Genomic DNA, 25,350 nt, shown 5'->3' with positions numbered 1-25,350 from the left:
GGATAAGTCTAAGCAAACTGCACACTAAATTGCATTTTAAACAATTTAACGAGCTTATCAGACACAACTTCAATTTCATGTTAATGTTTCTAGAAAAAGAAAAGTTTCTGGTAATTTATTTTTCTGTAACATGACAGTTTTCTTAAATGGTACAGAACATGCTCACTATAAAGACACCAGAACCCAGACTAGGAATGGCTTATGGTTTCATCTTAGCTGTGCCCCACACGTAGGAAGATAAGATGAGTCATCTGTTCCTCAGTGAGGTGAGGGACAAATTGCCACAGTAGCTCTAATTGGTTTACAAACCTCCTGGTATCCATGCTCTTGAGTAGTCCTTTCCCGTACTGGCCCTGGGCTTGGACGTGTGAGTTGCTTTGGCCAGTAGAACACAAGCAAACATCATGTAAGAACAGAATTAAAAAGTACCTGTGATTTGAGGTTAGCCCTGTTGTTGCTCTTTGGAACCCTAAGAATGCCATGTGAACAAGCTGGGGCTGGTCTGCTGGAGGCTAGTCTACATGAGAGACCATGAAAAGAGAGACCTATTTGTCTAGCCATCCCTGTTAAGGCCATCGTGAACCATATGGCCCCAGACTTTGCACCAGCTGACCACAGATACACAATTAAAGCCAGTGAGATCCGCCACGCCTGGCCAACCCCAGAACTACCCAGAGAAGCCTACCTCAAATATCTGACTCATGGAATCATGAGCTAAATAAACGGTGGTTGTTTTAAGCCACTAGATGTTGGGGAGGCCTTATTGTAGAGTAAAAGATAACTGACAGACTTTTCCCCCATGTCTACATTGCTATTTTCTACCCATTTTGCTTACTAGAATGTTCTCAGGTTAATAAGTTCCAAGAAGTGTTTTATGATTTATCTCTACCAGGTAAGAGCAAAAGGGCTATTAAGAATAGCTATCACTGCAAAACAGGGCAACAGTTTTCCCTGTCAACTTGGAAGTGGCCAGTCCTCATGTACTGAGATGCTTAGATGTAGAGCTGCCATAAAACTGATCACATGAACTGCTTTCCTTTGGAGAGTGAAAGGGTCTTAGTATTAATTTTGTTAAGAAAACTAAGACATAGTGTTCCCTGACTGAAAGGACACCGTCCTGAGTATATTTAGCTATTAGAAAACAGGGACTGGTAGGAACCAAAGACATTGTTATATTTATGTATACAAAGAAAGCTATTAGGAACCATCCACAGTCTTTCTGTTCCAGGCTCAGGTTGATACCAGATCAAAAAAATGAAAAACTAGCTGAGTTGTACAATTGCAAAGAAAGAGGGTCAGAGTGAGACTAGGGTAGTATTGCCCTTTGGGTTGATTCTTTAGATGCCATGAAGTATAACAAGAATCTAAACAGTGATGTTTGTGACCAGGTGATGGGCAAGTTCCCACTGCCCAGTGGCCACAGTGCTTTGTCCCCATACACGACTACAGGCCCCCGTGCTGGCTCTGCTGGTCATTGACTTAGCAGTTCCAGGCTCTTCCCACCTTTCCAGTGCTCACCTCCACCAGGTGTGGGGCCACTAGGCTCCAGCAGCGCATCACGTGCAGCAGGGGCCGTGCTTTGCTCCGCACAATCCTCAGCATGGCATCCCCCAGGCGGAACAGGTGGAGGGCGCTTTTTCGGTCTTGAGTGGATTTAACCTCTCCTACAGGAAGGCAAGAACATAAATGCCAGAAAGCCCAAACTCAGACACAGTCTGACCTATTCAAGCAAAGAGAGAGGTTGAAAATCTAGGTAGGACCAGCAGGGTAATTCGATATTGGCTAACCAAGGGAGGAGGGAGCCCTGGATTCAAGAAGGATGTGGTGGTTCACTGAGCAAGGCCTGCATCGCCCTCTCACTCAGCACTGTAGCCCCGGTAGCTGAGATGTGACAGGTGTGATCAGGAATTGATTAGAGGGAATGAGGTAGCGGTTCGGTAGGAGGGCCGAGAAGTCCGACTGTCTGAGTTCAAATCCTGGCACCATTTAGTAGTTGTGTTATATTTGGCCAAAGATTTTCCTCTTTAGGCTGGGCACGGTGGCTCACGTCTGTAATCCCAGCACTTTGGGAGGCCGAAGCGGGTGTATCACGAGGTCAGGAGATCAAGACCATCCTGGCTAACACGGTGAAACCCCGTCTCTACTAAAAATATAAAAAATTCGCTGGGCGTGGTGGCGGGCACCTGTAGTCCCAGTTACTTGGGAGGCTGAGGCAGGAGAATGGGGTGAACCCGGGAGGTGGAGCTTGCAGTGAGCCGAGATCGCGCCACTGCACTCCAGCCTGGGTGGCAGAGCAAGACTCCGTCTCCAAAAAATAAAAATAATAAAGAAAAGATTTTCCTCTTTAATGATCTCATCTGTAAGCCTGGGGATAATACTGCCCACTCCTAAAATTGCTTTAAAGATTAAACGTGATAATACACATAAAGTGCTCAGCATGGGCCCAGCACATACTAACTGAACAACATTATTAGCTATTATTATTACTCTTGTTCCTGTCACCTTTCATTTCATCATCTGCTTTGACAATCCTAAATAAACCTCTGCAGCCTTTGCCAAGCAGACCTGGTCCCTCTGCTGCTCAGTAACATGCTGTCTGGCCTGCTCTGTCTTGTTTCAGTACCATCCTTGTCTACCCTGATCTCGGGCTACTTCTTTGCCACTGTCACCTTCATCTTCCCCGCTCCCTTCTTGCTCATGTTCTGTTGCCTCTCCTCTACTTCCTACTGGGGATGGGACCCAGGTCTAAACACAAAATTCATTTGTTTCATATATACCTTACACACAGCCTGAAGGCAATTTTTGTATCCCTTGGGGACCCTCAATAAACTGTGTGTTGTGTGCCTGCATTTTGAGCGTGGCCCGTCACATGAGGTCAGGTGTGGAACTTTCCACTTGTGGCCTTATGCCAGTACTTAAAAAGTTTTGAATTTTGAGCTTTTTGGATTTTTGGGATACTCAACCTGTAATAATCATCATGGATATTTACCCTGCATCAGACACTGTGTTTTAAAGCAATTATATTTCCTTTCTTTTTTTTTTTGATGGAGTCTCACTCTATTGCCCGGGTTGGAATGCAGTGGTGCAATCTCGGCTCACTGCAACCTCTGCCTCCCGGGTTCAAGCAATTCTCCTGTCTCAGCCTCTTGAGTAGCTGGGGCTACAGGCACGTGTCATGACACCCAGCTAATTTTTTTTGTATTTTTGGTAGAGACAGGGTTTCACCGTATCGGTCAGGCTGGTCTCGAACTCCTGGACTCAGGTGATCTGCCCGCCTCGGCCTCCCAAAGTGCTGGGATTACAGGTGTGAGCTGCCGCACACAGCCTATATTTTCTTTTAAGAAGAAAATATAATTATTGCTATTTTACAGAGTAGAAAATTGAATGTCTGAAAGGTGATATGACTTGCCTCAGATGCTGTGGCTGGTAAGTGTTGGAGGCCGCATTTTATATTCCTACCTGATTGATTCCGAAGCAAGTTTCCCTCTTCCTAGATTTACCGCCTCTTCCTGGCCCCTGCTCACTGTGTGCTTTGTAAGCTCAGAGTCTACTGTTTTCTCCAATGAGAAAGACTTTGAAGGTTACCCCTGGGCTCAGAGATTCTCTGAAAGTCTGATGGGCCTGGGAGGTTGGCTTTATATTGCTCAGGTTTTAAAGTCTATTAAAAACGAGTGGGGCAACAACTGTGGCTCTCAAATCCAAATCTGCAGCAAGGATGAAAAAATCAAACATACTGCTTTTAGAACTTTAGATTCCTAAGGATGGAAGGGACCTCAGAGGTTGTGCCGTCCAACATGTCACTACGGTGCGTTCCCAGCACATGGCTCCCTGTCTCTGCCTGAACTCATTTGGGACAAGATGCTCACTGTTTCAGGACAACCACTGGTGCTGTGGATGAACAATTCCATCTGTGAGCAACCTGCCAACCCTCTGGGCCCCTTGGACAATTCAGTACAACTCTACTTTGTCTTCCACAACACTGGCCTTCAAGAGGGCCTCATTTATTCACCTAGCCTCACAGGAGATGACGCGGACACTGACCCATCATTAATGGGATATGCCTCTGAGATCAGTTTTGCAAGAGTGGTATGCAGTTTCCTTTTTCACCACCCCTTTTGGGATCAGTGGTTGTTTCTGCATATCACAAATCACCTCTGTCCAGTTGGTGTGGTTTTTGATATGCAGAAAAGTTCCACCTTCATGTGAAGGAAGCTATCTGCACCCTAAGGAGCCACACAATTTCTACCACAAGCACAAAACTTAGCAGAACAACCTGGTCCAGCTCCAGTGGGAATTCTTATAGATGTGGTAGCAGCGTTTCCATTCACAAAGAGTTACACCACCCCTCACACAGGGTGCCTCAAAATCCAGAGACAAATCTATACTTGGGCGTAGCTTGTGTGAGTGTAAGCAAAGGGAATGTGGAGTCAAATCTTCAGGCACGCTGCTGGTGACAGAGGCCTGGGCTGTTTCCTGCTAACCTCCTGGTATATGGTTTCTTCCGGGAAACAATTACCTGGCATTGCCAGAGAGTAATCAACTGTATCCGTGACGGAATGAAAAAGCTGAGACTGCGATGCTTTCTTCAGCTGGTAAAGAAAGCCTCCCAGGGCCATGAGGTTCAACTTATCCGTAGCATCTTCAAAGAGCCTGGATGCAAACAGAAAGAGATGTGCTCTTTGGAAACAGTTCAGCAAGGTCTTATTGGCAGAATGATTATGGCATTTTTGTTGATGTGATCAGTGGAAATGTGTGTAAACACTGTAGACAAATGTATGGTATTATTATATCTATTTTAACTGTGTACAAGTCTGCTCTGTGACATTTTAATTCAAAGGCACAAAGAATATATTTAAAAATATCTTTGTGCCCTCATGGTCTAGCTCAGCCATGGCAGGCTCTCATAAAATGCTTGGCAAGAAGCTGAAAGATGGCAAGGCGTTGTTCCCAGAAACTGAGTAATTGGGAATGGAATCTTCAGAATTAGCTTCAATTTCATAAACGATGTCAAAAAACCCCCGTAAATTGATGAATACGTTTTGTCTGTCTATAATTTATGAGCATAATGCTGGAAGGGATACAAAAACAGCTAAGAGTGGATCCTGTAAGCCCCCCTCAGGGCAGGGACTGGCCTCATACACACCCAAACGCCTGGATGTGATGGGAACTCAAGTATCTATTTGGAAGAAAGAATGTTCCCTAATATGATGGGTCTTGCAAGTTCTTTTTCTTTTCTGCTCAGCTGGGCACAGACCTTGCCAGCAGAAAGATTTAGGAAGGTGGGGAGCACAGTAGCAGAATTTAGGGGAGGATTTGAAGGTCACTGGAATGAAGAATGGTAAAGATTAAATATCTGTTTTATGAGGCCACAATGAGGAATGTGCCAGGTGAGCCTTCCATGGCTCTTGGGTCACCCTGGTATCTGCCTTCCAAGCCTCACGACACCACAGGGCAATCAGTGCTGCTTCAGGGAGAGGGTCGCTAATAGAAATGGAATCATGAGTCCTTTTTGAAGGAGAAAAATGAGACATGCAAGTTAAGATGGGAATTAGTGGATCAAACGTTTATAAATTATCAAAACAAACATATTTTTCTTGCTATTTTGATACCATTTGGCTTCTGGGTCCCATTGACCATTTCTCCTCCCTCATTCCTAGTAAGAAAATAGTGATGAATATTATATTCCACCTGACATTTGTCTATTGCTTTCCAGATTCTAAAACATTTTCACAGCCAACTTGGATAAGCAGGACAAAGCAATTATGGTAGTGGGATAGTAGATGGAGAAACTGAGTCTCAGTGCAGCTATGTCTACAGACATGACCCGGCAGCTGGGGAGTGCAAAGCCAGGACAGGAACTCAGGTCAATCTGAGTCCCGGCCCAGGGAGTGCTCCTCCCACTCCCATCCCCTTCCTGACGGTCCTCCCTGTGCCCGTGCAGGGGGTCTGGGACACAGTGACCAAATGCTGAAGAGGTAAGTGAGGTGGGGCTGTGTGTGACTGGTGACCAAAAGCACTTTCTACATCAGGAAGATTTTCGCTCCTCACCTTCCCATGGTCGTTGGGCATCAATAAGTAACACATGCATGTGGGATTTTTGAAAACAGCCATAATCATAAAAATAGTGGATTTTTTACCATTTGCCAAGCTCCACTCCAGCTGCATCAAGTTACTAATTAACTTACCCTCACAACTACCCGGTGACAGAATTACTTTTAAAAAATGACCCTATTTTACCAATGGAGAAGGCCAGGCAGGGCCCAGGGAGGTGAGATTGCCTGAGATCCCAGAGTAAGTGCAGTGCTTTGACCCCAGGTGGCCTGCCTCAGACCCTCCAGTGTTAGTAGAAAACGTTTCATTCCGAGTATGGATGTAATGGTAGAGAGAACAAAGCTTGAAAAAGATGGAGGAAATTTAAGGGATTGGCTAACACATGGGTCGTCCCTGGCATGACTGAGACCAGATGGACGTGGGTGTCGCCTGGTGAGCAGGCTCCCGGCCCGTGGGAGGCTGGCGCCCCGCACCTGTCGGCCTGCGTGGAGAGGGTGAGCACCACCTTGGCGGCGCTGCTCCCGCTCATGAGGCTCCCGCCGCGGAAGTCCGAGGCCCGGCCCCGGCTGCCTTCCCGGACGAGGTCCTGGATGGACAGGGGCTGGACGACGGGGGCCGTGCTCAGGGAGCGCCCCTGCTCCGGGCTCTGCTCCGTGGGCGAGCCCTCACACTCGGGGTCCCCAAGGAGGCCAGCGCTCCCAGTGGCCTTCTGGGGCTGGCTGATGGTCAGAGGGGGCTGCAAGGCGCCATCGCTGAAGTGGTTGTGCTCCAGGGTGCCCACGTACTCACACACCCTAGAAAGAGCACAGACAAGCAGCTGTTAGACTCTGCAGCTCATCCCGGCAGCTCCATCAACCCCACAGTGCCAGACAAAGGAAATGCAGCCAGCTCTGCCAGTTCCCCAGCTTTCCTCTTTCCTGTGAGCACAGTCAGTCCTTCCCTCCTGTGTTCTCATGTCACACAGCATTATTAGTAGTAGTATTTGAGTTAGACCAGACAGCCTTGAAATGAGTAAAGGATTATTTGGGTTCTTCCACCCCAGGCTGGGAGAAGGACGGGTAATGAGGCCCCGTTCATCCAATCCCCCTGCCTAGTCCAGCTTATTGGCTTATCTGCCCTGCTGCTGTTTGAGCCACTTTTCCCCAGGCACCCTCTTTCCCTCTATATAGTGCTCTGATTAGGAGTTGGGAAGCATTTCCTTACGATGGGATTCCAGAATGGCCAGAGCTATGACGGACAGGCCATCCAGCCACAGTGAGTTCTGCCCAGCCACCTCCTGCCTGGTCCTGATGGCGCCACATAACTCAAGTCTGGGTGCAGTGGGTGGCGGCCGGGTGGAAGGGCAGTCACCGAATCATGGCAAACACAGAGAAGAGTCACCACATGTGCTACAACTGCCAACTTCTAAATGGTTTGTTCCCAACAGAACCTGGGACAAGGATGGTTCGCAGGGTCCCTCATCTCAGAGTAAGTCCGTTTACCGGTAAAGAGCGTCGTGGATAATCCACTCTGATGTTCTAGAATCAGGGAATTTTTCAATCCCTTACCCGCTGCTTGTGTACCAGGATAGCCTTTTTCTTTTTTCCTTTTTTTTTTTTTTTCTTGTTAGAGCAATAAAGAACAGCAGGTTAGCAGCCTTCATAATAGAACCATTTTGCTCAACAAACACTCATGGCTATATTTGCTTTGAAGACGTGAAACTGAACCCATCTCTGGCTGGTGCCCTGGGCCATCGGCCATCACCCTGGCCACTCTTGCCCCATGCCTGCTTTGCCTAGACCTGGGTTTGGAGTGAGTGTGAGGTGTGTGATGCAGAGAAGGAGAAGGCACAGTGTGGCCAGACCCCGTCCTGTTCCATGGGCAGTGCTCCTTCCACGGTACTGGGTCTGCCCTGATGCAGCACTTGGGGAGACGTGCTTTCAGTCTTAGTTGTAAGAGGACCTGGACTCTGGAGCTATTGCTGGTTTTCATCTTACAGGCACTGTGCACTGTGTAACTCACTGGGAGCTTCTTTTCACTTTGATGCTACAATGCTTAGAGCCAAATTTTTGGTCTGTCTTTGGCAGAGGTGTACTATTTTGTTTTGTTTTGTTTCAGTCTAGCTACATTAAAAGTAGGTATCTTGTATTTTATGTATCCAAATAGGCTATCTGAAATCCTTCTTTAAGTAAAGAGGACATTGATAAACATTTAGCAATGTAATATTGCAGAGACATGACCAGTTTTAGATTGGCACTGTATTCACTTAACTTACATAGTCATCTCAATCAATTATTTAATTGGTTTTTCTTCCTTCCTTCTCTAGTAAAAATGTCAATAGAAAAGTCACAGTTCCTGAGACCCAGTTCTGTCCCTTGTTCTTCAAAACATACATTTAGTTGGGCCCTTATTGCGTCTTTTCTTTTCATGTCTTATTTGAAGTTTAATCAAACTCTGTGAATTGTTATAATTGATTTATATGCTGGCAGGCTCTTGAGGCTACCCCTCTCCACCCCCCAGAGCCCACTCCAGGCTTCCTGAGGCAGGGTCAGTGCCATCTGGGGGTGGGAGCCCATCATGCACCTGAACACGTGTGGCCAGCAGTCCGGGTTGTGGCTTCCCATCTCCAGGCCTACGCTGAGGATGGCCTCCATGCACAAGACGTGGGCAGTGTGCAGCCACACCCCCTGCACCTTCCCAATCTGCTCCAGTTTCTGCTCCACTTTTAGTTTCACTGTGCCAGAAAGACATTTATTAAAATAACAGGTTGAGTAAGGGAGACAGAAAGGGAGAGAGAAAGAATGAAAATGAAAGAACGTGTGTCATGCAAGGGCAAAAGGGAAAGGACAAACGTCAGTGGCAGCAAGCGCCTCCACAGCAGGTCCTTGCGGACCCTCATGCAAACCACTCAGCCGGCAGGTCCCATGCGCCGGTGGCCCCAGCTCTCCAGCTCCAGAAGTGGGATGGATCCTGAGCTGGCAGGTGCCATTCCTTCCGGGCCCTTTCACGGGCTCTGGGTCAGGCACAGCAGTGCGGATGGGTTTCATGAGCCAATTCCAGGTAAAACCATCTGGGCCCAGACCTTTCACCCTTCCCAAAAATTGGTCAAATGGAAGAATTCCTGGCTTTCTGCAAGTTTTCTCTGAGATTATTGTAATGTTAGGCTCTCATTATGATCATCATCTCTAAAACAACTTATTTATGTGTATTTTGAGCACCCGAATGACTGCTCTATCACTGAAAAAGACCGATCTCATTTCATCCCTTGAGTTTGTATTTGTGAGCTCCAAATAACACTTTAAAAAATTGTAGACCGGGCGTGGTGGCTCACATCTGTAATTCCAGCAACAATGGGAGGCCGAGGCAGGCGGATCACCTGAGGTTGGGAGTTCGAAACCAGCCTGAACAACACGGAGAAACCCTGTCTCTACTGAAGATACAAAATTAGCCGGGTGTGGTGGCACATGCCTGTAATCCCAGCTACTCAGGAGGCTGGGGCAGGACAATCACTTGAACCTGGGAGGCAGAGGTTGCAGTGAGCTGAGATCATGCCACTGTACTCCCGCCTGGGCAACAACAGTGAAACTCGGTCTCAAAAAAAAAAAAAACTGTAGATAATTAATGAGAAAGAATGCAGAAAGTGACTTCAGATGTCAGTAATGCAAAATGCTAAGGCAAGGCCAAACCACAGTGTCCTCCTTGAAAAAAGGTTTCAAGTCACTGCATGTGGTAGGATAACTAAGTGATGGCCCAGAACCCAGAAATATAGCAAGCCAACCTCAAAGGAATCCAAACCATCTCCTAAGAAGCAAAGTGATTTTTAGCAAAACATCATTTGTCTCATAAATGTGATACTAATTTTATTTATTATTTATTTATTTGAGTTGGTGTCTCTCTCTGTTACCTAGGCTGGAGCGCAGTGACACCATCTTGGTTCACTGCAACCTCCACTTCCCAGGTTCAACCAATTCTGCCTCAGCCTCTGAAGTAGCTAGGATTACAGGCACCCGCCACCACACCCAGCTAATTTTTGTATTTTTTAGTAGAGATGGGGTTTCTTACACCATGTTGGCTAGGCTGGTCTCAAACTCCTGACTTCAAATGATCCGCCCACCTTAGCCTCCCAAAGTGCTGGGATTACAAGTGTAAGCCACTGCACCTGGCCATTTTATCTATTTTTTTTTTGAGATAGGATCTTACTCTGTCACCCAGGCTAGAGTACAATAGAATGATTATGGCTCACTGCAGCCTGGACCTCCCCAGGCTCAGGCGATCCTCCCACCTCAGCCCCTCAAGTAGCTGGGACTATAGGCACATGCCACCATGCCTGGCTTAGTTTTGTGTTTTTAGTAGAGACAGGGTTTTGCTATGTTGCCCAGGCTGGTCTTGAACTCATGGGCTCAAGTGATCCACTTTCTTTGACCTCTCAAAGTACTGGGATTACAGGCGTAAGCCACTGTGCCCAGCCTTAATCTTATTTTTTATTTGTATTTAATCAGAATATTGTGGTCTTGATTTTGTGGTTTTTTAAAGAACTGTGACTGTAAGGATTTTTATGTAGCTCATGGTTGTAAAATACTTAAGTAAAATTGTGAGACTCCATTTTAAGTTAACCCTGGGGATCTGTGAGAGCTATTTTATTTTCAAATGGGTCTCTAAATTTGATTCAAATCTGAGAAACACAGACCTAAACTGTGTTTCTCGGCTAAAAATGTAGAGCTGACTCAGTGACTTGCTACTGTACATATCTGATAGTAGTTACATAATTTGGACCACGCTTGCATTTTTCCTTTTGTTTGCTGCCTGCCTTGTATCTTCTGTTGCTATCAGGATGGTCATTCTCTTCCCTTTGATCCAGATAACCATCAGCTTCATTGACTCACTGATTTCAACAGGTTAAAAATCAGCCATTTCCCGAGTTCACAAAGCTCAGATTTTTCTCTGATGAGAGCCTCTTCTTCCTGAGCCTCCCCTCATTAATTTTCTCCATCTGTTTTCTCCCCTTTAGAAAACTGGCCAATCTGCCTTCCCCACTATAACCCGAAGGCTCTTCAAGTGTGCACTTGTGTGAAGTGCCAAAGCCAGTGACTAGATGACAGATACGAACAGTTAGGCCAGGTGGGCCCGTGGGACTCCTGGGCCTGCTGCACTTTCCTTGCCACCAGGGGTCAGTATGTCTCTCATTCTCCAGAGGGATCTTCTGTAGGTCACCTGTGGCTCAATGGATCTCAAGATCAGTGGTGTATACATACTGGGCAGCGCACACAGAACAGGCACGAGTATTGGCTGGCGTGTGTTAGCCTGTGCAGGTGTGTGCATACTGCACCCAAGGCATCAGGTGGGTTCTGGCCCTCCAGTCGTTACCTTGTGTGATGGCATCACTAGGTTCTTGGGCCTCCCTCTCTTCTTTTTCTTCTTGGACACAGGAGGCAGCTGCCATCTGGGCAAGAGCCGAGGCGCAGTTAGCAGCAACCCCTTCAGAGGAGACAGACAATGACTTCTTGACTGAGTATATCCTCTAACCATTCACCTAGCAGAACCCCTTCTAAAAGGTCCCCCCACCCTACCCTGCTGGATCATTCCCAGTAAGTTCTGCAGGAACACAGCCAGGGAACACTACTTCCGCTGGTACCTAGAGCGCAGCTCAGCCGTGCGGCTTTCCGCAGCCCATCGAGGCTCATGCAGATGGCGTCCCGTTCCTTCTGGTTCTGCTCTTTGATGCCTTCAGCTCCCAGAATGAAGGCCAGCCCTTTGGAGCTCCCTGCCATTCGACCAGTCAGTGGGGTTGATAAAGTATCGATCAAGTTCTTCCAGCAGCCCACCAGAATATAGCGAGCAAATGCCACACCTGGAACATGGAGGAGTGTGCGTCATTTTCTAGAGACAAAAATGACCTGACAATGAATGACATGGTGTTCTCTTGCCATCAAATGAGCAGTACAGAGTTGCATGCAATTCTACAAAAGGAAATATAACTTAATGGATTATATGGGATCATGTTTCACTTTGTTCTTTTAAAAATAAATGTTGCATTATCAGCTGAATGATGCTAAGTGACTTCCTTCAATTACTTTTTTTTTTTTTTTTTTTGACAGGGTCTTGCTCTGTCGCCCAGGCTGGAGTGCAGTGGTGTGATCTCAGCTCACTGCAAGCTCTGCCTCCCAGGTTCATGCCATTCTCCTGCCTCAGCCTCCTGAGAAGCTGGGACTACAGGTGCCCGCCACCACACCCAGCTAATTTTTTGTATTTTTAGTAGAGACGGGGTTTCACTGTGTTAGCCAGGATGGTCTCAATCTCCTGACCTCGTGATCTGCCCGCCTTGGCTCCCAAAGTGCTGGGATTACAGGTGTGAGTCACCGTGCCCGGCCTAATTAGTTTTTTTCTAACCAAGACAAAATCTTGATTCAAGTCACCACATAATAATGTAATTGCTGGTAACACATGCAGTGTTCATAAACTCAAGATCCAAGTCATTACCTGCCACTGTGGAGTCATCGATTCTCCTGCTCTGGGCAAAAGGAGACTCTGTAGCAGCTGAGGCCATCAGCTGGCCACCAATGGCACTACTCTCTAAGCCATCAATATCTGTCAAGGAAAAAGAGTGAAGTTTTCCCTAAATAAAACACTCCAGTCAAAAACAAGGACATGGCCACCACAATATTCATTTTTAACAAATATTCCTTGTATCTTTTATGTTTCAAGCATGTAGCAACCTTTTATGAGACTATCATAAATTTTGTTTTATTCCCTCAGTCTAGTTTTATTTCATATTGGAGTATTTATTCTTCTGTTACATTGTTGCCTATCTTTATTTAAAAATAGATGTAAATTATAAATTATTTATCTGTTAGAAAATCTATTGATTTAGAATATTTTGATCTTAAATACTCTTTTTATTCAGAATCATTGATTATTCCCGAATTATATATTCCCAAACCTGGTACAGGTTACCCAGATGTGAATTTTCTTTCAGAGCTTCCTTACATGAATTAAGAGGAGAATAAGCCTCTTTGGTCAGATCATCGCATAGTCAAATTGCAAAGTACAATAAATAATACCTTATAATTTTCAAAGTGTTTTCACATAAAATTTTTTGACTTGATCACTGAAACAGCTCAAATTCGGTAAGCAGGTCAGTATTCTTTTTATTTCACAGAGGAAGAAACAGAGTCCTGCACCACAAAATGACATTTTTGTCAACCACCAACTGCATATAAGACAGTGGCCCCCTAAGATTATAATAGCATTATTTTTATTGCACCTTTTCTATGTTTAGATACACAAATACATACTACAATGTTTTTACAGCTGCTTACAGTATTCAATACATGCGGCGCAAGTTTGTGGCTTTGAAGCAATAGACTATACCATCTAGCCGAGGTGTGTAAGTACACTCTGTGATGGTCACATGATGACAAAATTGCCTAACAATGCATTTCTCAGAAAGTGTTCCTGTCCTTGCAGAAGGATGCATGACCATGTTTAAAGTATGTAAGTGGTTCAAGGCCATGAGGCTGATGACGGAAATAATTAGTATTCATGTCTTCTGACTCCCATCCAGGCCTCTCTACACCATTCCAGCTCCATATTAGATCCTCAGTTATCCTGTTTAAGTTTTTGCTGAAACAAATTCTCTTCTACAGAATTAGCTCAACAAACCACTCTTTAACATTATGGTGAGGAAAGGACTGGAGTGGGGTCAAGAAGGCTGAGCTTCAGTCTTGGCTCTGAATTAAGTAGCCTTGTAGCCCTGGGCCAGGCTCGCCAAGGCCCCAAGTTCCTCAGTATAAAGGAAGTAACCATTGGAAAAGTGACTATGGAGTTGAAATATACATACTTGGATGCAACTAATATAGCTGAATGCAACACAGGGAGGGGATGGGAAAGGAGGGTAGTTGTGGGTTTTTTGTTTGTTTTTGTTTTTTTTGAGACAGAGTCTCACTCTGTCACTCAGGCTGGAGTACAGTGGCGCAATCTCAGCTCACTGTAACTTCCACCTCCTGGGTTCAAGCAATTCTCATGCCTCAGGCTCCTGAATAGGTGGGATTACAGGTGTGTGCCACCACACCCAGCTAATTTTTGTATTTTTAATAGAGACGGGGTTTCATCACGATGGTCAAGCTGGCCTCTAACTCCTGACCTTAAGTGATCCTCCCGCCTCTGCCTTCCAAAGTGCTGGGATTACAGGCGTGAGCCACTGCCTGTAATTATTAGTATTTATTCCCTGAGTTTAGGACTTCACCCTCACCCCAAGAGGATGAGACTTCTTTGCATGGTGTTCCACTGTATCTTCGATTCTTACAGAAATTACAAAAAACCTGGAGACTTCTCGGCAACTATCAGGACCAAAACAGGGACAAAATTTATATGGCTGCTAAGGTGGAAACAGACTGGTTTCTCTGAAATTAATTTGATGTCTGGTCAAATGACCTAATGATATTTGCCAGACATTTTCATTTATCAAAGTATAATGGATGTTTTCTATGTGCGATATTTGCCAGAAATTTTCATTTATCAAAGTATAATGGATGTTTTCTATGTGCTAGGTAAAGGTCTGATGAATTAAAGTAATGCAAAGTTTATTTCTGTGCTAAAATTCCACAGTTCTATACAATACTCTGACATGACACCAGGAATGGCCACAGTTAGTACAGTGTTCATCATCAGATTGCTGGCATTGCTTCTCCTCATACATAATGAAAAGATCAGATAGAAGTCTCCGAACTCTAGGCTAACTGCTGCTCTGATTCATTTGTCACTTCATACCTGGAATTTACAATCATAAAGAATCACAGACCCTTATTTTGTTGAATTCTTATGAAAAGCCCTTTTCATCTTTAAAGTTAAATAGCTTTCCTATGGACATAGCAATTGAGCTTACTGTTCCATTAATAACAGCGATGGCTAATTAACAGTGATGATTGATGAATATGGGAACTATGAATAGTCTGTTACTTATTCATTTTACATCTACTGAATGACTCCTTTTATTAAGGCCTGGGCAAGAGAGTCACAGAGATTACTTTGGCAGAAACTATGGTATTTGCAAATTAAAGCTGGAATGTTTAGGATCCTCATCCAAATTCTCAGACTTACAAGCTCTGGGCAGTACCTTCCATCCCTACTGAAAGGAGTTTGTGAAAACAGATAGAAATCAAGCATTGCTTATAGGTAAACTAAATAAATGGCTCTCATACATTTGAATGATTACTTCTCTTTTCTTTTTTTCTGTTTTTTCTTTTTTCTTTTTTTTTTTTAGACAGAGTCTCGCTCTGTCACTCAGGCTGAAGTGCAGTGACGCGATCTCAGCTCACTACAACCTCTGCCTCCCAGGTTCAAGGGATTCTCCCACCTCAGCCTCCCAGGTAGCTGGGACTGCAGACACTTGCCACCATGCTCGGCTAATTTGTGCATTTTGTTTTTTTTTTTTTTTGTAGAGATGGGGTTTCACCATGTTGGCCAGGCTGGTCTTGAACTTCTGACCTCAAGTGATCCACTCGCCTCGGCCTCCCAAAGTGCTAGGATTATCGGTGTGAGCCACCATGCTTGGCCTGAATGCTTATTTTTCAAATGGATATAAATGCTATCATGATTAACAAAACACAAATTGATCACCTCTCCAGTGATCCTGATCCTCAAGGTTCGAGACCCAATCTTACTTCCCCCAGTTCCATCCTAGTTCTTGAAACAAGACTCCAAATGCCAATCAATGACGAGGACTCTGCCACCCGTGGACAGACCTCACTGTATGTTCTGATCTTCTGCCTGATTCCTAAATAGTGCCTCACCCCAAATTCTACATGGCTGGGTTCCACCTGCCAGTAGTTTATTCTGACACCTTGTAAGAGCCCCCAGTGCCAACCACAGGCAACATAACACACCCCTTGGACAACGGATTCTGTGCCCCAGCTGGACTGTCCTGCCCAGTCCTGTGCTATTCCTGCTGGGCACAGAGCCATGCTGAGCTGTGTGAGGATACAGATACTCCAGAGAGGTCAGGGCCATGCTCTGCACCTCCTTCTGCTGGAGGCACGAGAGGATAACTGCATCAGAAACCAGTGTGGGGAGGGTGGGTGCAGTGGCTCATACCTGTAATCCCAGCACTTTGAGAGGCCAAGGCAGGCAGATCACTTGAGGTCAGGAGTTCAAGGCCAGCCTGACCAACATGGTGAAACCCTGTCTCTATTCCAAATACAGAAATTAGCTGGGCGTGGTAGTGAGCACCTGTAATCCCAGCTACTCGGGAGGCTGAGGCAGGAGAATCATTCGAACCTGGGAGGTGGAGGTTGCAGTGAGCTGAGATCATGCCACTGTACTCCAGCCTGGGCAACAGAGCTAGACTCTGTCTCAAAAAAACAAAACAAAAAAACCAAACTAACCAACCAACCAACCAAACAAACAAAAAACCCAGTTTGGGGACTCAGAGACAATCCAGGACAAGCCTGGAACTCTAACTTACTAAGGCAAGCGATGACCCGACTAAACTTTTGCACATCTTTGGCATTATGGCCGAGCCACAAGAAGCCATGAAAAGCTGCTTTTGCCAAAAAACACTGCCCCACGACAATATGGCATACTGCTCTCTACACTCTCATGTGAAATTTCTAATTGTCAAATAGGATTTTAAAAGTTATTGTGGTTCATAGACACCAAGGAACACTACATAACCATAAAAAAGAACCAAATCATGTCCTTTGTTGCAACATGGACACACCTGAAGGCCATTATCCCAAGCGAGTTAATGGAGGAACAGAAAACCAAATGCCGTATGTTCTCAGTTATAAGTGGGAACTAAACACTGGGTACTCGCCGGGCGCGGTGGCTCAAGCCTGTAATCCCAGCACTTTGGGAGGCTGAGACGGGCGGATCATGAGGTCAGGAGATCGAGACCATCCTGGCTGACACGGTGAAACCCCGTCTCTACTAAAAATTACAAAAAACTAGCCGGGAGAGGTGGCGGACGCCTGTAGTCCCAGCTACTCGGGAGGCTGAGGCAGGAGAATGGCGTGAACCCGGGAGGCGGAGCTTGCAGTGAGTTGAGATCCGGCCACTGCACTCCAGCCTGGACGGCAGAGCGAGACTCCGTCTCAAAAAAAAAAAACAAAAAAAACCAAAAAAAAACACTGGGTACTCATGGACATCAAGACGTTAACAATAGACACTGGGGACTGCAAGGCAGGAGAGGGAGGGAGGGGAAAGAGTTGAAAACTGTTGGCTACTATACTCGGTACCCAGGTGATGGGATCAGTTGACCCCAAACCTCAGCATCATGCAATATGCCCAGGTAACAGACCTGCACATGTACCCCTTTAGTCTAAAGTAATAGTTGAAATTATATATATAGAGAGAGAACTATCACATGAGACTCTGCAAAAAGCACCAACTTGCTCACAAGCCATTGCAACTCACAAGCCATTGCAACCTTACACAAAATAATACTCCTGTGAGGACATCTGCCTGGCACCTGCTTGCCTGTCCAAGTTAAACTGGCACTGCCCCTGTTACTGATCCTTTACTTAAGGATCATTATCTCAAAACAATGATGAAATCCTCCTCATTATTCCTTTAAACACCTTTGCCATCCTTTACCTCCCTGTATAAGCACGTAGTTTACTGTGGCGGGCATATTCCCATTGCAACGTCTATTCCTGAATAAATATTTTCTTTACAAAAAAAAAAAAAAAAAGCTCTGGACACTGAAGACAAAGATGCTGGTAAGTATTTGGCATTATTCTTAATTCTGGTACAGCTGGGAAGGGAAGGGAGGGCCTCTGATATAGATAGAAAACAGAAGGAAACCAACTTTTTTTTGTTTTGAGACAGGGTGTTGCTCCTGTTGCCCAGGCTGGAGTACAGTAGTGTGATTTCGGTTCACTGCAACCTCTGCCTCCCGGGTTCAAGTGATTCTTCTGCCTTAGCCACCCAAGTAGCTAGGATTACAGACACCTGCCACCACACCCAGCTAATTTTTGTATTTTTAGTAGAGACAGGGTTTTGCCATGTTGGCCAGGCTGGTCTCGAACTCCTGACCTCAGGTGATCTGCCCACCTCGGCCTCCCAAAGTGCTAGGATTACAGGCATGAGCCACGGCGCTTGGCCAGGAAGCCAACTTTAAAGTCAGTCATTTTACATTTATTGGTAAATCCCAAGAACACTGAATGAAATGATATGGGTGACTATTAGCATGTGAGAACTCCCAGGAATAATCCTGGGCCTACACATCCTACAGACATGGCCTACAGTTTTACACCAACAGACAAAGGTGCTAAGTTAGTTCTCATCTAATGGGGCACAGTGAGCCCTACAGACTCCCACATGGAAAAGGTACAGAAAACTCCTGTGAAGTGAACTCATGACACTTCCCTGGAACTGTCACCAATGCCAGGGAAGCTTTGTGGGTGCTGTTTCAAAGTCTGCTCCAAGCACCAACACTTCTCTGAAAGAGGCTTTAAAGCGTGAGCCATCCCACCCTACCATGTGCCCCAAGGCCTTGCGACGAACCACTGACCGGTCAGCATTGTGATCAGGGGAAGGCTGTTATCTTCCGGGCTGCCCCAATAGCCAGCCTCTCCAAGCATGTTCCTGTCGAGCACCTGATGGTAGAGCTCCTCAATCCAGGCCTGGGAGAAGACCATCAGCACGCCGCTGGTCTGCACCTGCTTCATGAAGTCCTTCTACAGAGAGATCGCATGAGAAGGTGACCACATAACACCCCACTCACTAACAGGCTCCTAAGTGCCTCTGCTACCTCTTCATGACACGGAGCCCTGAACTAAACCAAGGCTTGTGTATTGGGTAATGGGGCGGCAAGCGGGGAGAAGCGGAGATGGAGAATTCCCAAATGTGCTGAGGTCTCCTTCACTGATGACACCTTTTGACAGACACCTTGCAGAAGGATTACAGAGACTGCACTTTTCATTCTTACTCCTGCATGTGTGGAAAGGTTTGCAACTGCACAGATGTCTTTAATAGAGTAACAGGGCTTCCTTTTCTACAAGCACCAACAGCAGCAGAGATGGAACACGTTCCTGTTCCTGTAGGAATGTGCACATTTCCAGAGATACTTCACTTATGCTCATGAAGTAACCACTTAACCTTTGGGAATTTACAATTTATCAAGCAAACAAATGGTTGTTGATTTCCTTCATGTAGATCCATGGATTTAGGCTCAGGAACTGATAATAGGGTACACCATGGAGTGGCTTGCTCCATCACAGGAGCTAACCACAGGACAATCAACATTCTCATTGCATCCCTTACAGGAGGTGCTTATAAGCAACAGCCAGTGAGCTTCATTCTGGGTCAACAGTCGGTCTGGGAACATGTTGGAATACGGTGAAGAGTTTTTCTAAGTGCACACCTTCAGCCAGGCATGATGGCTCATGCCTGTAACACCAGCACTTTGGGAGGGCAAGTTGGGAGGATTGCTTGAGCCCAGGAGTTCAAGGCCGGCCTGGGCAACATAGCAAGACCCTGTCTTTACAAAAAATAATAAAAAAGTTAGCCAGGCATGGTGGTGCACACCTGTAGTCCCAGCTGTTTGGGAGTTGAGGTGGGAGGATTGCTTGAGCCCAGGAGTTTGAGGCTGCAGTGAGCCATGCCATGATCACACCACTGCACTCTAGCCTGGACAACAAAGCGGGACTCTGTCTCAAAACAAAGAAAAACACAACTCATTTTCAGCAACTTTCCTGCATATCTTCTGATCTCCCTTAACACATCAATGATGTGGTTTTGAACAGGTTTTATCCATGTGTTTAATAATGGCATGGGATGAAACTAACGGGTTATCCCTGGGCAGCCATTTCCAGGACCTCACGTCCATACACTCTTCACTGGAGCCCAGTGGGCAGCTCTGTGATCACGGTGCTGGGCAACTGTATATCTGTGCCCTTATATATATGTCATCTCCTTCCACCCCCCAAAGTCCCACTGGCATTACCAATCTAGAGCAGTGTGGGACAAAACACGCTGTGCCATCCCACTCAGGGCACTGACACTCGACTGTACACCAGGAGGCCACAGCCTGCCCTCTGCCAGTCCAACGAGGGATGGCACACTCACCATCACGCCTGGCGCCAGGGTCGGCCGCTTCCTGTAGTAGTCACCATGGGAGAGCTTCAGGTTGAGGAGCAGGGCGCAGTGTGCAGCTGTGTAGAGGCTGTCTGCGTTCATCAGCATCTGGAAGCTGAGGCTGCTATTCCCATCAAAGCCAGGAGAGTGCATCATGCCTAAGGGAGAAAATGAAGGGACTTTTGGGGCTGTGAACAGTGTGCCTGGCAAGGCTGGCTTCCAAAGAGCTGCAAACCCATTGTGATAGATGCTGCATCATATAGGACATTTATGTATAGCACTGACAGCTAGCCAGGAATACCCTTAGGGCCTGATACACACGCCAGCCTGGTGGCAAAGAGCGTGAGCTCAGGAGTGGATCTGCCTGGGCCTGGATCCTGATCTCTTACTTAGCAGCTACAACTTTGATAAAATCATGTAAACCCTCTAAGTCTCACCTTCTTTTCCTATAATAGGGAGAAGAACTGACTGCATTCTATCCCTAGCTTGAGTCCTCCGGTGGCTCCCCATCACAATATAATAAAACTCCAACCTCACCCTATTCTCTCCCTCTCACTCCCCGCAGCCACCCTGACTGCCTGCTGTCCCTTAGCCACACCAGGCCTAGACCTGCCGCAGGGCCTTTGCATTTGTTTTTGCCACTCCCTAGACTGATCTCAGGATCTCTGGATGCTGCACTCCCTCGATTCTGCCAAGTCTCTGCTCAAGTGACAGACACACCTTCCCTTTTAATTCCATTATTAAATAGCAAATCCACTCCTGCCCACCAATATGCCACTTCCTTACCTGGCTTTTAAAAAATGGCCTCAATGGCATTTATTCTACCCAGCTTTATATTAATATATACTTGTTTATCATCTGCCATCACTACTATAAAATCAATAAGAAGGTGATACTTTATTCATTTTGTTCACTATAGAATCCCCAGTGCCTAGAACAGTGTTTGGTACCTAGTAGACCCTTAAAAACATTTGCTGAATGAATAAGAATTAATGGACATGCCAGCATGAGAATTAGATGCAATAATGCATGTAAGATGTTTAGAAAAGTTACTGGTAAATACAACTTTTCAAAAGGAATAATGTTCCTCCAAAAGCTAAACATAGAATCACTATATGACCCAGCGATTCTACTCCCATATAACCACAAGGACTGAAAGCAGGGATTTGAACAGACACTTGTACATCAGTGTTCACGGCAGCATTACTCGCAATAGCCAAAAGGTGGAAACAGCTGAAGTGCCCATCCACAGATGAATGGATAAGCAAAATGTGGCATATACATAAAGTGGGCATTACTCAGCCATGAAAAGGAATGGCGTTCTGATATATGCCACAACATAGAGGCGCCTTGAAAACATGCTGTCAGGCACAAATATATATGGTGCACTCTATGAAGTACCTAGAATAGATTTGAAGAAATAGAAAATAGATTGGAGGTTACTGGGGACCGGGGGCAGAGTACCTTCTATTTGGAATGTTAAAAAAGCTCTGGAAATACTTGCACAACACTGTGAATATAATTAGTACCACTGAATTGTATACTTAAAATTTATTAAAATAGCAAATTTTGTTACATATATTATTACCATGATGAAAACAAATAATAATGTAATACATCAAAACACGTTAGGCCAGGCGCAGTGGCTCACACCTGTAATCCCAGAGCACTTTGGGAGGCTAAGGCAGGTGGATCACTTGAGTCCGGGAGTTCGAGACCATCGTGCCCAAGAGGGTGAAATCCCATCTCTACTAAAAATACAAAAATTAGCCCAGCGTGGTGGTGTGTGCCTGTAGTCCCAGCTACTTGGGAGGCTGAGGAAAGAGAATTACTGGAACCCAGGAGGCGGAGGCTGCAGTTAGCAGAGATCGCACCACTGCACTCCAGCCTGGGCAACAGAATGAGACTCTGCTTCAAAAAAACTCCCAACAAACAAAAAAACAAAAACATAAAAACCCATGTTAAATGTGCACTTTAGGTGGGTTAAACTGTATGGTATGTGAGTTATCTCACAATAAAACTGTTAAAAAATAAATGAGGAAATAAAGAGGTTTTAAAAAAACCATTAAATAATAGTTATCGACTTTCTCCCCACTATCTTTTTCTTTTAAAAGATATTTTATACTTACTAAAGTTTTAATTTTGAAGATCCCTTTGAGCTTTATATAAATAAACTGAAAAAACAAACAACTATATCTCATGCTCCTAAGATGAGTTCATTCAGTCAGAGTTGTTGGTATCTTGGCTCAAACTTTCACAGGGAGCTTGGGGTGACAAAATTATGGAAGTCGGCTTCTCTGCATCTGCTAGTATGCTGGTCCTAAGGCCATCTGTAGACAGCCATTTCTAGGCCCTCAGGGTTCCTCACTATCTGGAGCCTGGTGGTCAGCTCACAGCTCTGCAGCCCAAAGACAACTGCACATCTGTGTCCTTACACTGTCATCTCCTCTTACCCTCCAAAGCCCCACAGGCATTATCAGCCCAGACAAGTGTGGACAAAACACACTGAGCCATTCCTCTCAGAGCACCTTAAGAGATTTTCAATGAATGTTCCATTTGTTCCTGCAAATACTCGGAGGCTGAATTTAGCGATGTGGGGGAAACAGTCCATCTCTACATTTGTGCATGCAAATTACACATGTCCATATACTCTGCAAATCAGGTCTAAAATTATTCTTTAATCAAAAATATGGTTCATATGTAATGTAAGAGTTTTCTAGAATTAACAAAGAAATGAGAGATACAAATTTACAACCAGAATGTTTATCCAGTGATGTCGTCCCTATGAATTTTTTTTTTTTTTCCTGAGACAGAGTCTTGTTCTGTCGCCCAGGCTGGAGTGCAGTGGTGTGATCTTGGCTCACTGCAACCTCCGCCTCCCGGGTTCGAGCAATTCTCCTGCCTCAGCCTCCAAAGTAGCTGGGATCATAGGCGTGCGTCACCACGCCCAGCTAATTTTTGTATTTTTAGTAAAGACAGGGTTTCACCATGTTGGCCAGGCTGATCTTGAAGTCCTTGTGACCCTCCTGTCTCAGCCTCCCAAAGTGCTGGGATTACAGGCGTGAGCAACCATGCCCAGCCATCCCTGTAAATTTTAATAAATAGGTAAGTAAGAAGATGTGGACCAGAGAAAGCTTTCAAAGTTGAAAATAATTCAAGAATTTGCCGTATTTGAGGGCAGTATAAACATTTTTTGGTGGGAGTAAGCATATATATTATTCCCATAAAACCACCTTAGACAATCAAAGGTTGGGCATTACCTCTGCCTTATAAAACAAGGCGGGAGAAATTCAAAACTGCAGAAATTTTGAAGTTGCCTGAAGACGTTGTCTACCAAGAGCACTTTGTGATCATGGGCTGAGGTGCATTTTATTATTATTACTATGTTTTTATTTATTTTATTTTATTTATTTATTTGATGTGGAGTCTCGCTCTTGTTTCCCAGGCTGGAGTGCAATGGCACAATCTTGGCTCACTGCAACCTCTGCCTCCCGGGTTCAAGTGATTCTCCTGCCTCAGCCTCCCAAGTAGCTGGAATTACAGGCACACGCCACCATGCCCGGCTAATTTTGTATTTTTAGTAGAGACAGGGTTTCTCCATGTTGGTCAGGCTGGTCTAGAACTCCCGACCTCAGGTGATCTGCCCACCTCAGCCCCTCAAAGTGCTGGGATTACAGGTGTGAGCCACCGCGCCTGGCAAGGCTGAGGTGCATTTTAAAATGAAGATCAGACTGCAAGTCAGATCTGAAAACTGTACCTTTGGTTAGCACATGAGCAGTGTATCTCAGCCCTGATGGTCCATGGGAACCCCCGGCACTCTCAAGGTGCTAGTGGGGCTGATTTCAGTTATCTGGAGGAGACACAGGGCACAAGACCAGTCTCCTTCCACGGTAAAACAGAAAGTAGCATTCAGGGTTGGGTGTTTAACTATCTTAGATCATAGATGAAAGGTACAATTGAGTCTATCAACAAGAAAAAATGAATCTGTAAATGACTTTCATTTTAGACATCAGTAATAATTCCTTTCAAAATGTTGAAATGTTTACCTCGGGATGTTTTGGAAAACTGAGCACTTGCTCAGATGCTGAAAGTGAAAAGGGCCGCTAATGGAGTGTTGACATGGAGACCAAAATCAGCAGCGAAGTGATGAAGCCCTGGCAGGTACTGCCGGTGGAAAGACTTCGTCAGGTTACCCTGGTTACAGGTAATCTGTTGGTACCAGCCTACATCCGCATACAGATTGATTTCTTAAATTACAAAGAGCTGGCAAATTTGTAAATAAAACAAAATAAGGTCTATTTTGTCAACTTAAACAGCCATTTTCTTGCTATGTCAGATATAGCTTACTGGTGATATTGATAATAATGGAAACATGATAAGATAATCCATTAAATGCTTTCTATTGCCTAGAACCAATCTCTCCTCATACATCACTTTCTAATCCTGCCAAATTGTTTACCAGTAAGGAAAGTGTCCCAGAGACAGTAATTTGCCCAAAGTTACACAGCTCAAAATCAGCAAAGGTCTTTTGGGCCCACACTTCAGGTTTTTGCACTAGCCATGCTCTACTTGCTTTGAATGTCATGAAAAGATTCTGCCATATCCAGTATCTCTCTAATAGATACTCTATTTTCCATTCTTCCCTCTGATTGGCCTCACTGATGTGTTATCCAATTTACAGTAACAAACTATAGGAAATATGACCTTTAACGTATTCTCACTCTTTGCATTGCCCAGTGTTCAGTAACTAAAGTTATTCTCTCCCTCTATAATTAAGATGTGCTTGACTGTGGAAACAGGAGGATGGGTCACCTACTTGACTGCTTACCAGTGAAATATTAGATACCAGATTAGCACAAGAGACCCCTAACAGTCTCTTCTGTGTCTGAGAGAATTTGGTACTTCTTCTTTAGATAAACATTAATTTAGAACATTTAATAGTACTGAAGAGTATAAAAAATAAGAACAGTAGTCCCCGCTTCTTCCAAGGCCCAATGATACCTCTACCAGAAAGATGGACTTCCTTGTGTGTATGAAAATACCACAAAGCGAGATCACACTACATATGTCGAACTGTAACTTGATGTTTTCTAAAAATATGTGATAGATGTGTCTTGATATCGACACTTCTGGGTCTGTTTCCTTCTTTTTTAATGACTGTGCATATACCATTGCAGAGTTACATTGTGGTTTATTTGATCTTAATGCTCTATTGGTGGACATTTATGTTGTTTCAATTATGAAAAA

At 45.1% G+C, this 25,350-nt stretch overlaps 1 protein-coding gene across 3 annotated transcripts in view; it reads right to left on the bottom strand.

The window, feature by feature from the left end:
• The window catches only part of ARFGEF3 (ARFGEF family member 3), a 189,684-nt gene that overhangs the window by 50,395 nt on the left and 113,939 nt on the right, over window positions 1–25,350 (bottom strand). For all 3 annotated transcript variants that reach the window (XM_005551963.5, XM_074037117.1, XM_065543459.2), the window contains 9 exons: window positions 20,095–20,261; window positions 18,539–18,704; window positions 12,508–12,615; window positions 11,663–11,878; window positions 11,395–11,505; window positions 8,614–8,764; window positions 6,525–6,845; window positions 4,517–4,650; window positions 1,519–1,664 (listed from right to left, as the gene is read on the bottom strand). In XM_005551963.5, the coding sequence (XP_005552020.3) occupies window positions 1,519–1,664; window positions 4,517–4,650; window positions 6,525–6,845; window positions 8,614–8,764; window positions 11,395–11,505; window positions 11,663–11,878; window positions 12,508–12,615; window positions 18,539–18,704; window positions 20,095–20,261 (1,520 nt within the window). The remainder of the gene's footprint in view (window positions 1–1,518; window positions 1,665–4,516; window positions 4,651–6,524; window positions 6,846–8,613; window positions 8,765–11,394; window positions 11,506–11,662; window positions 11,879–12,507; window positions 12,616–18,538; window positions 18,705–20,094; window positions 20,262–25,350) is intronic.

The sequence above is a fragment of the Macaca fascicularis genome, chromosome 4 (genome assembly GCF_037993035.2).
Source record: "Macaca fascicularis isolate 582-1 chromosome 4, T2T-MFA8v1.1".
In the NCBI taxonomy this organism is placed as follows: Eukaryota; Metazoa; Chordata; class Mammalia; order Primates; family Cercopithecidae; genus Macaca; species Macaca fascicularis.
This window is presented reverse-complemented; position numbering and strand designations above follow the sequence as displayed.